The 15,497-nt window shown below is 34.7% G+C and overlaps 1 protein-coding gene across 3 annotated transcripts; it reads right to left on the reverse strand.

Moving 5' to 3' along the window:
• Nucleotides 1-625: 625 nt before the first annotated feature.
• On the reverse strand, nt 626-15,492 carry eif2ak1 (eukaryotic translation initiation factor 2-alpha kinase 1). Of its 3 annotated transcripts, none has more exons than XM_066664991.1 (17): nt 15,474-15,492; nt 14,535-14,756; nt 13,678-13,806; nt 11,345-11,512; nt 11,109-11,245; nt 10,989-11,032; nt 9,264-9,363; nt 9,069-9,149; nt 8,878-8,968; nt 7,953-8,013; nt 7,538-7,874; nt 7,331-7,442; nt 6,974-7,080; nt 4,217-4,346; nt 2,476-2,555; nt 1,723-1,956; nt 626-896 (listed from the first exon to the last, which is right to left on the reverse strand). In XM_066664991.1, exons 2-17 carry the CDS (start codon nt 14,680-14,682, stop codon nt 777-779), a joined length of 2,079 nt encoding a protein of 692 aa, XP_066521088.1. In that variant the 5' UTR covers nt 14,683-14,756; nt 15,474-15,492; the 3' UTR covers nt 626-776. The 3 variants fall into 3 exon arrangements, with proteins under 3 accessions (XP_066521088.1, XP_066521087.1, XP_066521089.1); XM_066664990.1 differs by lacking the exon at nt 15,474-15,492 and adding an exon at nt 14,850-14,915; XM_066664992.1 differs by lacking the exons at nt 13,678-13,806; nt 15,474-15,492 and having other exon boundaries at nt 630-896; nt 14,535-14,892.
• Between the last annotated feature and the right edge of the window lie 5 nt (nt 15,493-15,497).

Here is a 15,497-nt window from a genome sequence, read left to right on the forward strand (position 1 = left end):
CAGACTCAAGAGACTGCTTCCAATGATTAGTAAATATTGCCACAATTTTTTTTAAATACCTCTTCTTCTGCTTTTTAAATTTGGACCAAGAAACATAAAACCTTCCTGTATGCAAATCATTACTTATGCTCTTACTTTCTGAGATAAATGTTTCAGTATCTAGCCTAAAGAGTTCTCAATCAGTCTGAACTTCATAGAAAAGTATCTTGTACAATCAACCATTGCTTTTAAACACCCTGAGAAACAACACAAGCACAGTACTTCTTTGAATCTAGAGTCCAAATGGCTCACTGCAAAGGTGGACAAATAATACCCTTTATTTCAGAAGATATGTTGAATTAGGTGGTATCCATAAATAATTTACAATACAGTATATATGTAACACTCTCTCTTTTAGCACATTTAAATCTGGATTGTTTATTCTGCTAATTCATTTTGTAAATTTTCTGATTGTAAATGGTCTTACTTGGTGGGTATGTTACATGCACTCACCTTAATTAGATTAAATATATATTCTAATTAGAAGTTGGAAGCAGCTTGAAAATGAGGGATTGATAATGAAGATATTATGGGTCTCAAAAAATGCACATTATATTCCAATAATGTTAATATTTATTATTGTGCACATAGTACACATTTTTTAAATATAATTTACAGTTTAGTTAAATATAGCACTTTAACTGTACAAACAGGCAAAGCTTAATTCAAACATACATCAATTTGCCAAAAAAAAAACAAACAACCCTGTACATATCAAGGATAATGAGTGATCACATTTAAGTCTTCACTGGATCATGTGCTGCACTTTGTGAGCACTGTAGCTTGCTTATCTGTCTTCTGAGCTGAACAATTTCCTCTTCTTGTTCATCAATCCGTTGCCGCAAACAGTGGATTACCTAGAATTTACAGTACCAATGTGTAATATTTCTTTAATATTGTATTTGCTCAGACATCTCACTCAAACACCTATGGACATACGTAAATAATTACATAATCACAATTTTATGTGATTTGTATCCTAGCAACTTTTAGTAAAGCTACAAAAATATTGATTAATTATGATGGACTGATCTGAAGGTACCATACGACAGACATGCCAGTTAACCATCTTTGTTTCTAACTTTTTTTTTATTTGCTTTGGGTTAAGCAAGAGGGCCAGCTGGAGAAAGCCTTTATAGAACATAACGATTACTGGAACACCTAAATTGTATCTACACACATTGCCATTTTATCAGCTCCACTGACCATATAGAAGCACTTTTAGCTCTACAATGAGACTGTATTCCACTTGCTTCTCTGCACACTTTCTTATGCCCATTTCATCCTGCTTTTGAAAAGGTTCAAAAGAATACTATTAAAGTAAGTTACTCTCAATATATCTAACAGCCCCTTGCAGACTAATATTGGAGTATGGATATTTTAAAGCATTTGACTGCATTTCTACATACCCTGCAGTTTCCCCTGGCAAAAAGTATGTAATCACCACCCAAAGAGGATGTTCATTTAATGGATGTCGAATGAAGCCTGAATGTTTAGCTATTAAAGAAACATTGTCTTAGGCCAAACTGAGATATGTTTTTCTTTTTTTTCCCCCCACAAAGTCCCACCATTCTTGCCAATCTGTTCTAACAATACTTAGCGTTACCACAACTGCATTTAAAGTTGCATCACATTTCATTTGTTTTCAATATATATATTTTTGTTAGCCAGTTTCATACATACCAAGTCTTTGGTGTTGAAAAGATTGCTTTGTAATAGTTGAGATGCACTAGGACGTTTTGAGGGGTCAGCACTGGTCAGCAGTGTGACTTGTTCAGTCAAAACTGGCCAGTTCGCAGCCAGGGTGTCTGGGACCTTTCCATTTCTCAGCTCCCCAAGTGTGTGAATACGTTCCATCTCTGTCCCAAAAGGCTGGAACAACTCGACAGCAACAACCCCCACACTAAACATATCAGACTGCAAGCAGACACAATAGTGGTGTAAACCTCATGCAAAACAAGCAGATTTAACTTAATATAACAATCTAAACATAATGCAGCGGTACTGCCATCTGATGATGGATGCCTCAGTCCATCTGGATTTCCCAAGAAATACTTGCAGACACAAGTTACATACTAAAAACAATATACATAGAGCTGAGTATATTCTCAATAACGCTTCATTTAGTTTTACACACCTATAAACTAAACATTTATTTTAACATTTTTGTAACCAACACTGTCTGGGCTAACATAGTTGTTATGTTGATGGTCATTTGCCTAAAAGCTAAAGAAATGGCAAAACAGTTTTTAGTAGCTAGTTTTGTGTAACTAGCTTTATGATCTTTTTTTAAATTTAAGAAAAAAATGTACATAAAGTGTGAATGGCAACAATCATCAACGTAATCACAAAAGTATATAAGACTTCATGAATCATCTCAAAACCAGACCTATTGCATTACAACACCTATTCCAAGCCATGTGCTTTTAAAATTACCTTGGAGTCATAATGAGAGCCCTCTAGCTGCTCTGGGGAAGCATAAACAAATGTTCCCACTCCAGTGGTGTGAGCAGACCCTGGAAAACAAATATATGAAATAGTGTGTGTCCAAGTCTGACAACCGGAACAGAACAGGCCCAAACCCATTTCACCCCTCTGTTTTGCCAAGGGGTAGGGTGTCTCAATTCTTGTTGGGAAAGAAGGGTAGGATGGAGTGTTAAGGTCGCACAGGCTTTCAAATGAAGATTTTTTTGAAGGCAAACTTCAGAGAGAGTGTTATGAATGCTTTTGAATGACTGGAAAGTTGGTTGTGCAAGCGACAAATAAACTCACAAAAGTATATATTTTCTCCTTTAAAAAGTATGATAACCATATTATCTTTTTAAAGTATAATCTTATGTTTTATGATCTTGTTCAATGTATTTTCAAAGTATTATGATCCTTTAGTGCATAACAAGCAAAGGACATCTCTCCTGATGTCTAGGTATTTAGCTAGTAAATTTCCAGTGCCACCTTAAATAATGAAGCAATTACATTCTAGCACCCGAGGCTACTGCACAATTTGAATCCTGCTTTTTATCACAGAGGACTTAGGTGTGGGTAATAATACATGATTGCCAAAAGATTCGGAACACATCTGATGCCCAAAATGTAAGTAAAGTACAGCAGCACCACCCTGATACCACTGCGTAGAACACTAAAGTAGATTTTAACCACTACACCTTGTCCCTTACTTCCAAGGAGGGAAGGTGAAATAAAGAGTTAGGCGTAGTATAAGTAATGGGATGGGACTTAACTCTGCAGTGTGAACCAAAACCACTAAGAAATTATTGTTTCTTAGATTTATATATCAATCAAAATGGTTAAAATATTATTATTAATTAAGTTATTGATTTGTGTCAGGAAAAAAAAAAGCATAAAACATGCATATAGTGGATGAGCTTTCAAAACTAACTATATACATTTTGTCATGTTTTATGTCCAGGTTTTGTCTTAATTATAGCTTCATTCTTTTTTCTAAGAAATCTGAAGGGATGGTTTTCCATATGGACTTTTGTTTTTTTAATTTCGATGTTCCTGTGCGAAATGCATTTTCTCATGATACAAATCCATTCACAAACCTGTCAAAGTGCTGACATGTATTCTTGCAGCAGATTTTTTTCTTTTAATCAGAAGCAGTACAGGAGTTTGCTTTTTATCTCTTAAATATAAAAGCTTTATCTTATTGTGTCAATTGTAGTGATTTACCAGAGTTGTTAGGTGTTACATTTTCTCTCTGTATTTAAAAAAAAAAAGGTTGGAATTTTGGAAATATAAAGTTATTTAACTTTTATGTTCAAAATACGCAATAACGGAAGTCCTAAGGTGGCAGTAGGTGCACTAAAATATTGCACAAAATAAATATTGAAGGATTTGATATTACACTTACTGTTGAACTCGTTTATGTACTTTTCTGTTGTTTTTTAAAATTACATTTTCATATGTTACAGTTAATTTAAAGCAGTTATTTAGCACTTTTTCGCATTACTGTATGGTATTCTAGGAAGTAGGAATTCTAATAAAGATTTAGTGCAAAAACCAACAGGAACTTTTCTGAACTCATTAACGTCACAGAACTTGCAGAGTAAAACATCCAGTAAATAAAAAGCAGTAAAATACCCAGAAATGCAAGTGTTAAATTGAAGCACAGTTACATTGTATAAAATAACAAGTCAATGTACTGAATTCTATTCCCCACCTGTATCTTCTCCTATGTAAGACCCCAAAGGTTGATCTTCATTTTCATTCACCACATTATCCCTGCAAGCCAGTCCAAAGTCCCCTATCTTCACATGGCAGTCATGCCCATGAAGGAAAATATTACGTGGCTGTAGCAAACAAAGTAACAGAGAATTATAACAATGTTATTTCACAGCTGACATCAACACCAATGAACTACGCAAAGTCTTTTTTTTTTAGTAACATAACCTGTACAACACATTTGTGAATACAGGCATACAAACTAATAAGCAAAGTTTGAATTCATCTATCATCAAAAACTCAATTCACATATGGAAATACTTAATAATTCTTAACAGAAGGCAAAGGGTAGTTAACAATAACTTAGCACTGTAACAGATCAACTGTACAAATGAAGGCTACAAATGTGTTGGTGGTGTGTTGGTTTGGTGAAAATCAACTGCAGCATATACATAAATGTGAAAGTGCCAGATAAGTGCAGGTAGGGGTGCCACTTGAGTAGTGTTGTCACAATACCAAAATTATGAATTATGGTATGATACCTGCCTAAATATCTCGATACCGATACTGTAACGATACCATCGCACAAAACTAAAAAATCAAGAAAATTAATGTACTTTCTCTACAAGCTGAGGGTGGTCTGCAAAAATCGCTGGTATCTGCTTGTTAAGAGTGACATCACACATGACGTTTTGCCATTTCTGGGTCCATTCACACCTTTCAGTCCCGTGTCAATATGGCAAGCCATTTTAACATTAAACAGCTTTCGACTATCTTTAATTAAATACTAGATATCTACAACCGAGTTCTGACTAGTAACAGTTGTATTTTGACTAGTCAGAATGATAGTTTAAGATATCTGCATTTACAATTCAGTGAGAACAGTAATTTAAGATATCTAGTTATATTTTGACTAATCAAAATGTCTTTTAACATATCTCTAATGATGTCAGCGAATTCGTCATCTGAAGAATCATAAATCCTGAATTTATGGCAAGCCGTTTCAACTTTAAATCATTTTTTTTTCTTGATAATAAGAGTTCAATTTACACATGTGAAAATTAAATTGTTACTAGTAAAACAGCTAGTACTAGTAAGATTTCAATTGTCAATAGTGAAAATTTAATTTCTGATATCAGGAATGTAATATTTTCCAGTAAAAATGTAATTATTGATATCAGAAATTACATTTTCACTATTGACAATCATCATGATATTTTAGTGACAACTGAAATAATCTTACTAATAAGATTTAAATTATTACTAGTAAACACAGCTTTTTTACTAGTAACAATTGAATTTTCACATGTGTAAATTGAATTCTAGTATTAACGAAATTTCAAATACAAATTTGACTGGTCAAAAAAACATTTTCAGATATCTGAATTGTATTCATTGCGTGTGTTACTCCCCTGTGTGCCGCCACAGTTGCCAAGTGTTTTTATTTTAACTGATTTTGGGCTTATTTTTCTGTAAAGTCGCTTACGTCCTAATAACACCAGCTGATGCTCCACCAATGAGAAATGTTCATAAGTTTATTTACATGTCAGGGACTTGCGGAAATACAGAAAATTTTTTTACAACGCTTAAGTTGGCTTCTTATTCGCCAGCGTCTTATTCTAATTTTCAGTTCCACCTTAAATGGCCATTTTAAGTAAGTAGAATACAAAAAAATACAATTAAAATGTTAATTGCCAGTTGTTATATAGCAATTATTTGTTTTAATATACTTCCTATACACTTATCTGATTAATACCTTTCTTCACAAAAAGATCACTACAATGTCTGTCTAAAGTGTATAATACAATTAGATGCCAGTATCAACTGGGCTTTAAAGCATTCAAGCAACAGTTGTGAGTCACAACCCATATTTACTTGCAAATTCTGAGCTTTGGTGTGGGCTTGTTTTATATTATATCTTTTTAAAGTGGAATCTTCTTATAGATTGAAAGGTGCAACAATACTCTATAAACTTTTCATTACTTTTGTATCTCTCTTTCAAAACTTGTTTATGTTTACAAAATACAATTAAAGGCAATGTCTACAATTGCAGGGTCCAGCAGTTCTTTCTGGTTTGTTTACGTTCAGGAGCTCCGCGTTTTTGAACATTGGAAGTGGAATGGTAGGTTTGAGGAGAAAAATTAGTGTTGTTTGTAAGTTTAACTTGTCTGTAAGTTTTTATTCACTGTTTGAATTACCACAGAAACAAGTTTGTAAATCATGTTGTTTAGGTTTGTAGCACTTTCAGTCTGCATTTACTTTCATGCCGAATGTCCCAAAGAGGCTTCTACCTTAGAGTGGGTTCCTACCTAAATAATCCGAAATAGCAAAAAAAAAAGTCAATATTACATACCTATGAAGCAGGAATAAAACAATATCCTTATCTGTTTTTATGATTTTCAATGTTTGGAGGGCTCTTTGTCATTTCTCTGCTGTGAGCAGAGAGAGAGGAAACCTAGCAAGAATTTTTTTCTTTGTGCTTTTGTCAGTAACAAAGAAGTAAATTAACAAATCACAAATTCTTGAATGTCTGCATTTTACAAAAAAAAATCCATAATTTTCCATAAAGGGATTTCCATAATAATGCTCTCTTTTACAAACTGACTGTGGCAAACATCTGCCTAAAATTTCTAGCCCAGGACCTACACGGTACAAAAATGAATTTGATCTCAGACCACCTGTATGCATCTGACTGATCTTAAAGCTAAGATCTAAACAGTGTGAAATTCTAAATAACAGTGTAATAAAAGCCTACCTTAAGGTCTCTGTGCATGATCCCATGGGAGTGAATATATTCCACTCCTTCAAGTATTTTCTTTAAAATATTAGATGCTTGTTCACAGTCAATAGACTGGCAAGTACCTGCAAATGAAAAAGCAACACATGTTAAAGCATTTATGTTTAAAAAAATAAATAAATAAAAATGCACTGGCCACTAAGCCAATCAATCCTTGAGGCTAGAATTATGGAAATGCCTATACTCACTCACTGGCGTTTTTAAAGTAATAAAAACTCTTCTCTTAATGGTTGTGTTTTTGTTACCAAGTTTATCACAACAAACACAAGTAAGTAACAAGTAAGGTGTCTGTGTTTGTAATACATAATGCATTACCTCCTGACATTCTGAGTTCTGCCTTAGGTCTGCAGTTCCTTTCTTGAATCCAGTCTTTTAGAGAAAGTTCACACAGTTGCATTTGGATGTAGAGCATCAAATGAAACTGGACCTATCCAATGGAAACCAAGGTTAAAGAATAAATGGTCAAATTATTGTTGTTTTTCAAAGTGACACTTATGTTTGGAATGTGATAAGCATACATGCCTCTTTTGGATGTTTTTCAGCCCACCGCTTACTGTCCATGTCTATGTAGGAGCTGTTGTTCTGACTACGTTCGTCCTCAGACAGTGCTGAATCCTCCCATCTGAGTGCAGGACAGGCATCCACAGCAGCACGAGGCTTACCAAGGAACACGCATGGAACAAAGTTCTCTGGGCTGCGCATGTTTTTCGGACACAGAGCTTGACTCCTCTCCTCCTTTGTCTTTGTAGATTTCAGTGATGAACTCCCTGGGCTGTGTGAAGTCTGGTCTTTTTGGTCTTTTGAACATTCAGTACTTTCAAAAACTATGGAGGATCCATTGGTGCTTTCCTCAAGATATCTATAAGACAAATTTTATTCATCACATTACAGAAACAGATACATGCTCCACTTTGATAAACAAAGCTAATTATCTTACCCTTCTATTTTGGATTGTGTTTCCAAAGCAGGAACTAAGATTGGATGGATTGTTTTCGGATCTACAGTAAAAGAAAAATATTGATTGAACCTATGAGAAAAACATGAATGATTTAAAAGAAATAAAATGTAATCATTTAACTATTCATATACACTACATGGGCAAAAAATGGTCACACACACTAATATTTTGTTGGACCACCTTTAGCTTTGATTGGTGGCCAATCCATGTGTGAAAATGATGCCTCATGCTCCCTGAACCACTTTTTCACAATTTGAGCAGATGAATACTGGCATTGTCATCTAGGAATATGCCTGTGCCATCAGGGAAGAAAAAATCCATTGATGGAATAATTTGGTCGTTCAGTATATTCAGGTAGTCAGCTGACCTCATTTTTTGGGCACATAATGTTGCTGAACCTACACCTGACCAACTGCAGCAACCCCAGATCATAGCACTGCCCCCACCGTATGGTTCGGTGGGCACTAGGCATGAAGGCCTAGGCATCACTTCAGTTGCCTCTCTTCTTACCCTGATGCGCCCATCACTCAAAATAGTGAAATACACAGAAATAGTGTAAATCTGGACTCATCAGACATGATCTTCTTCCGTTGCTCCAGAGTCCAATCTTTATGCTCCCTAGCCAATTGAAGCCATTTTTGCCAGTTAGCCTCACTGATAAGAAGTTTTCTTAAGACTACACAGCTGTTTAGTCCAATCCCTTGAGTCCCCTTCGTTTGTCTTTCAACATGGTTGTTTAACAATTGAGAAGCTACTCAGTGCATCAGATGGGGTTAAATAACTTGTTTCCAGCTGAAACATAATCACTCATGCAGTAATTATCCAATGGGAGACTCTTACATATTTGCTTAGTTAAATCCAGGTGAATGTAGAAGGCTTTTTACACTTCTTATTAATTACTTACTAGCAGGTTGCACATGCTCCATCCAAGCAGTGTGATAGCCGACTATGTTTGGATGCTGAAGACTGGACAGGACTTTGACTTCTCTAAGCACCTACAATAGATCATTGGTAAAATTATGCACATTTTTGCATGCTAGATAAGTCTATATTACAAACCACATTCTACACTTGATTAAAAAAAAAACACTCTACCTTCATGCAGTCATTCCTTGTAACATTCTTGATGAGAATTTTTTTAACTGCATAATTCTGCCCATCCAACTTGTTTTTTACCTGCAAAAGTCATGAGCAAAATGTTTTTAAGAGTTCCCTTAATTAATTCAGTTTACTATTATCTGACAAATATTTTATTTGGATTTTTGACTGAAGAAAATGTGCCTGAAAAACCTTAAAGACTTTGCCATATGATCCTTTGCCCAATGCTGACATTTCTTCAAATTCACTGAGGTAGCGAGATGTTTGTGCTTGGAAAAGACCATCTTTTGTTCTGAAATAGAAAAATACAATTTCTACAAATCACACCGACAAAAGCAACATATTACAATTACACAGGCATGTAAAAAGTACAGAAAAGGGTTACAATAAAATTATTACTGGAGCAAAACAGCTGAGCATCTGTAAATTTGTAGTTGTAGAAAATAGTCATAAATGCATCAATAATGAGAAGTCACAGAGAAAAACGCTTTAAGCAAATTGTAGAATGTTTTGCACTCCCACAAATACAACATAGCAGTTACACTATCACACAGTTCTTCAAAGTAGGTGTGTTAACCTAATTCTATGCACACACACACACACACACACGCTCACAAGCTACAGTTGCTTCAGTGAAAATGGTACAAAACAACTTCACATACTTGTATAAAATGAAGCCATGAACAAAATTTGCTCATTTGCAAATCAGTATGATTTGAAAGCGACATGTAGAACATAGGGATGCACTGATTTTGAATTTCTTGGGCCGATGCGATAACTGATAATTAGCACCTTGGGGTAGCCGATACCGATATTAATAACTCATAATTTTATCTTTTTGTAATTAAAGCAAATGTACATTGGATTAAAGAAATACAAATTCTTTTTATCATAGGTTGACATACGACAAGCCTTTTCTTCAGTATTTGTACATTTCTGTACTTTTTAATATTATTTTATAAGTATATTAGTTGTAGTTCATTTATATTTTATCAAAGATTTACTGCTGGTTCTGCATGAATAGTTTCTAGAGGGGCACTAATTAGTGCAGCACAGAGTTTATTTTGGAGAGCAAGGGAGAGAGCGGTATAAAGTGGCTTTGTGCGAGCAAGGGAGAGGGAGAAATTGTAATCATTTTCAGTAATAAATACAGACGCTGATTGACTCTGTGATAGATGCTGATTAACTACTGAACTGTGGTAGTTTAGAGAGTGTTGGAGCAAGTGTTTGCAATCATTTATCATCGTGTTTCAGTAATAAATTTGTGTGTGTTTACACCACTATCCCTGTGTGTGTGTACTAAGCATCGTTGATATTTTAAATCAGTTTTCACGACGGACAAATTTAATCCCAGAGACTGTGAAAAACGTACATAATGGACATAAACGTAGACATAGTTGTGCATCTACAGGTGTCAGTTTATATGCACAAGCACAAAAAGGCACCAAGTTATTGGTTGTAATATCTAAAATTCCAATATTGGAGTGATAACAGTAACTATAAGAAAAAATCCACATATCGGCAAATAATATATCCTCCACCGATATATCATGCATCGCTAGTAGAACATTTTCTCAAGTTAGTTTTTTTTTGGCTAATTTTTGAGCACAAACAAGTCAATAACTACAGTGTTGAATCTACTGCTATGAGGTACAATTCCTGTTTTTTTTCCTCATAAATTCTGCTCACCCTCACTTTCGCACCACACATCACAGTGAAATATGTATCAAAAGTGATTTGTGCACCTATAAAGCCAGAAAATGTAAAGAAATAGAAAGCATGTTTCTATTTCTTGGAAATGTGTACTCAAAAATAACATGATCAAATTCAGATCAGTGATGTAAAAATGGTATAAAATAATGCAAAATAATCTCAAAAATAGTTAGAAGCTTTAAAAACCATAGTAAATAAGTGTACCTTGGTGCAGGGTTCTGACCTTCAGCATTCAAGTACCTATGGTCCTGCCAAAAGAAAAATACATTAGATATGTTCTGTTCTCAAACATAAATGTTAATAATTATGGCAGGGAGATTTTACCTGTGGGAAGAGTGATGAGCTTGCTGCATGTAGGAGTTCAGTGAAGGCCCGGTTGTGTTGCAGCCGCACTGTGCTGAACTCATCACTGATGGCCAGTGGAGAGAGGAGGTTCATGGCTGCCAGATGCTGACCAATTACTAAAACAGGCACAATGGAAGGAACACTTAAAGCACACTGATTAAAACAAGCATGTGCAGAAAATCAATCAATCAATCAATCAATCAATAGCAACCTACCCTTGAACAGCATGCGAGAGCGTGTAGGGTCACTCTCATAAACAAAGCACAAGTGTTCCAGAAGAGAACCCAGCAGCAGGTGGTTAGGGATGGCAGATGCAAACTCCTGAATAGACGGGTATTGTATCCCAGCCATCAGCACCTCGCAGTTATTATCTGAGTCTGAAGCTGGGTAAAAATAATAAGCAAAGACTATAGAAACAAACTCAAGAGTTGACACCATACTTTTTAATACATTAACTGCATATAAACTCCTACATCACTGCCAAGGAATATGGCACAGTGGCCAACTATGGAGTGTTTTGATAAACATCATGTACATGGGTCATCCAATCATTAACTTAACTGGTTGTAGTGAACTAACTACAGATGCCAACATATTTATTAGGCAAAACATCAAGATATGGATGGATGAAGAAAATGTTAACTCTAACTTATTAATAGTATTTTTAGAGAAAATGTTGCAGCACTTGGTGTAAAGAACATTTGTCAAATGTTAATCTTTATGGTTGATCTATTGGAACATGTGATAGCCAGTGGTCAAGAAAATGGTTGTAGCATAGAAATAACATTATTACACATCAGCAAAATTGTCCCAAAGTCAGTGGAATCACACAATAATCCAAAACAGGCCGCAGATTCCAGATCCCCCAAAACATTAATTCAAGAAATCTTTTTTTTACTATACCCAAAATTGTAGTGTTATAAAAACGTATAAAAATTGTAGTGTTATCAAAAAGGTTTTGATATATAAAAAAAGCTATAATGCTAGATGTTCTACACATTTTTAAAATAAAAAAGAAAGAAGTAACAAAAATAAAAATAAAAATAATTTAAAGCAAATAAATAAGTACTAAATAAAAAACAGCATGCCTTATACAAGATAATTGTTTGAAAGGAAATTGTTCGGAAGCTGCAATTCAGTCAAAGGGCTCTAACTAACTACTAACACATTAAGCAGGAAAATAATATTTGAGCAAGATCAAATGCAGACATTTCTGGGATTATTAAATTTTGGGATGTAAAATTATTTCATACTTAAAAATCAACAAAATGAGTAGTTTGACCAGTAGTGCCCACATTTTGCCATACAACCATAAGTACAATGGCATATAAAAGAAATTTCACAAGAAATAGCAAGAAGGGCAAATACATGTCAACAAACAATCATAACAGGTGTGGCTAAAATGCTTTTCTTACCTTCAGCAATAAATTTGGCGATCAAACCAACAATATCTGTTTTTTCTGAATCCATTTTGACTTAAAATTAAGCTTCTGCAAATTTCACCTAACAAACATATCTGGAGTCTTGTTTACAAAGCTAGGGGTGGGCAAGGCTAGGCTAGGCTATGCTTATCAGAGTTAAACATATTAACGCCCACCTTAAGGGACGTTCAGAAAATGATTATGGGGAGGGACAAAGTTTAAGTAACTTATATATTTTTGAATCAGTTTTCTAATACTTTATAACAAATTTCAAACAATTTAGACAGACAGAATTCAGAATATAACTTCATGCCTAGATAATATGTTGCTGTTCAAAATACTTAAGTTTGGTTGGATTTTGTTTTCTTTCAGTGTTCAGGTGCACATTTAAATGAATACTTGTTTAAGGCAAAGTAAATTATTTTAATCAAATTTAAAACTGACCTCACAACATTTATGTTAAGCTGTAAAATTTTACATGCATAGCTACATAACAAAAACATAAGAAAACATATAGGTTATCATTCATGCAACTATATATGTAGTGTTCTTTTTATTTATTTTATTATTTTCCTCAAACAAATGTAGGCGACATAAAGATGCCACTACATTTTAATATACTAACTGCTCATAAATTGCATCTCCCACATCACAGCCAAGAAAAAGCAAGGCAGTGGCCAACTATGGATGTTTTTTGGTAAAAGCACAATCTACATGGAAGTGTCACCCAAAGGTAACCTTAATTGTGAGCGCACTACAGATATAAACATTTTAAATACACAAAATATTATCTAGGTATATTAGAAACATGTTGGAAATAAAAGGTTCAACAACATGAAAAAGAGTACAACACCATGTCACTCTTCATTAAATCAAAAAGCCTTTTTTTTAGACATTAATCTCTCAATGAATTTGGAGTTGAGTCTTTAATTAAGTCATTAGCAAAACACGCACTGACTGTAAATTCATTCATTCATTATCTGTAAGCATTTATCCAATTCAGGGTCACAGTGGGTCCAGAGCCTACCTGGAATCATTGGGCAAGGCTGGAGGGGGCGCCAGTCCTTCACAGGGCAACACACACACACACACACATTCGGACACTTTTGAGTCGTCAATCCACCTACCAACATGTGTTTTTGGACTGTGGGAGGAAACCCACATGGACACGGGGAGAACACACCAACTCCTCACACACAGGCCCCTGGAGCTGTGTGACTGCGACACTACCTGCTGCGCCACCGTGCCGCCACTGACTGTAAATATAATCGCTTAAATACCATCACATTTGCAATAAAAAATTCCCTATAACATGAACAGCTTAACATGAAAAATTTCACTGTATTTTAGGCAAAAGACTTTCTTTACCAGTATGACAGATTTGTAGAATATGTAATATTCCATTTTATTTATTTATTTTACACATTTTCAGCACTGAGTCTAAGAAAAAAAAAACACAATTAAAAAAAAAACATTTAAGCATAGAATAACAGATACACAAAATGTGTAACCTTCATGCTAATCGCACAAGAACATTAAGGACATTCAACATTTTACAATAAAATAGCATTCACACTTTTCATATTTCATATCTTACAATGGATGTTATTGACACATTTATGCAACAATAATATGATTTCTGAAATATTATGGCGTTTATGTTTTAGGTAAAATGTAGTTAGGGTGGGCCAGGAGAGGTTTATATTGTTTTGAAAAAAGCAGTTAGCTTTCTGACTTCAATAAATAAAGAAAGTACTAAAATTAAACTGTGTTTTACAAAATTATTTTCCTTTTTTAAAAAAACACATTTAACAAATATCTGGTGGAAACTAATGGTAACTCATCACTGAAATGCACTTTACAGTCACTTCTTCGCCTGTTGGACACAATGCAGCACAGGACACAATACTAGGACACATTCAGACACAGAAAAGAGTAAATGTTTTAAATAAAACAAGCACATGACAGGAGATAAAGGACTCACAGTCGAAGTGGACTGGATGGTCGTTGTCTGAGAGTTGGAACATGTCTCTGTGGAGAGAGTCTGTATTCCTGTGGTTCAGTTTTCTCGGACTCCCGTTAAAATCAACATTAACGCCGCTGCACAATCTGCTCGAACTTTCCTCTGCCATCACCCCACCTTTACTTTATAAAACACAGACCCTTCATAGCGCCGCCGAGCTCTACGCTCATAACTGCAGTCAGACTGATACAACGAGATAAACACACCAATGTTTGGTTTTAAAATAACCCGTTTAACAGTCTTAAAATCTAATAACACATGACTGAAACAACCTACACCACTCCGCCATGTTTCCAGAGGCACAGTAAGGGAGTAAGGGACTAAGCAAAATCATGTGTTTCCTAAGGTTTAGGACCTTGACCTTAACACTTGAACATTTAGACTATTTTATAGGTTTGTTAAGCACGTATTCATTTTCTTAATTATTAGTTTTAAATATTTATTGCAAAATGATTAAAATGAAGAATCATGCTGACATGCAGTTCATTCACGTTTAGTCAAGAATTTGCCCACATTCCCTTAATGAGCCAGTCTCTCGGGGAATGATGAAACCTTTCAAAACATAGTGAAAGAATAGTTCATGTAGGATGCAGCTCTTTAACTCTTGAAATATATTAACATTGGGAACGCAAGATCTGTACTTAGTTGTTCAAACGTATCACTTTCGTATCTGCAAAGATTATTATTATTATTGTACAAATACACACTAATAAAAATAATTCTTTATAACTAAATATGATCGTTAAGATTATGATGATGATGATAATGATATAATTGCGATGTATAATTCGCTGTCTATATTTTTATTACTAGTAGTAGTATTCATACAAATTCGTTCATGGCTCTTACAAACGAAACCTGGTGGGTATTACAAAATAGGATTTCAGTTAGCTAGCAAACCTAAACCCAAAGCTGAGGACTGTC

This window comes from Hoplias malabaricus, chromosome 3 (assembly GCF_029633855.1).
Source record: "Hoplias malabaricus isolate fHopMal1 chromosome 3, fHopMal1.hap1, whole genome shotgun sequence".
NCBI lineage: Eukaryota > Metazoa > Chordata > Actinopteri > Characiformes > Erythrinidae > Hoplias > Hoplias malabaricus.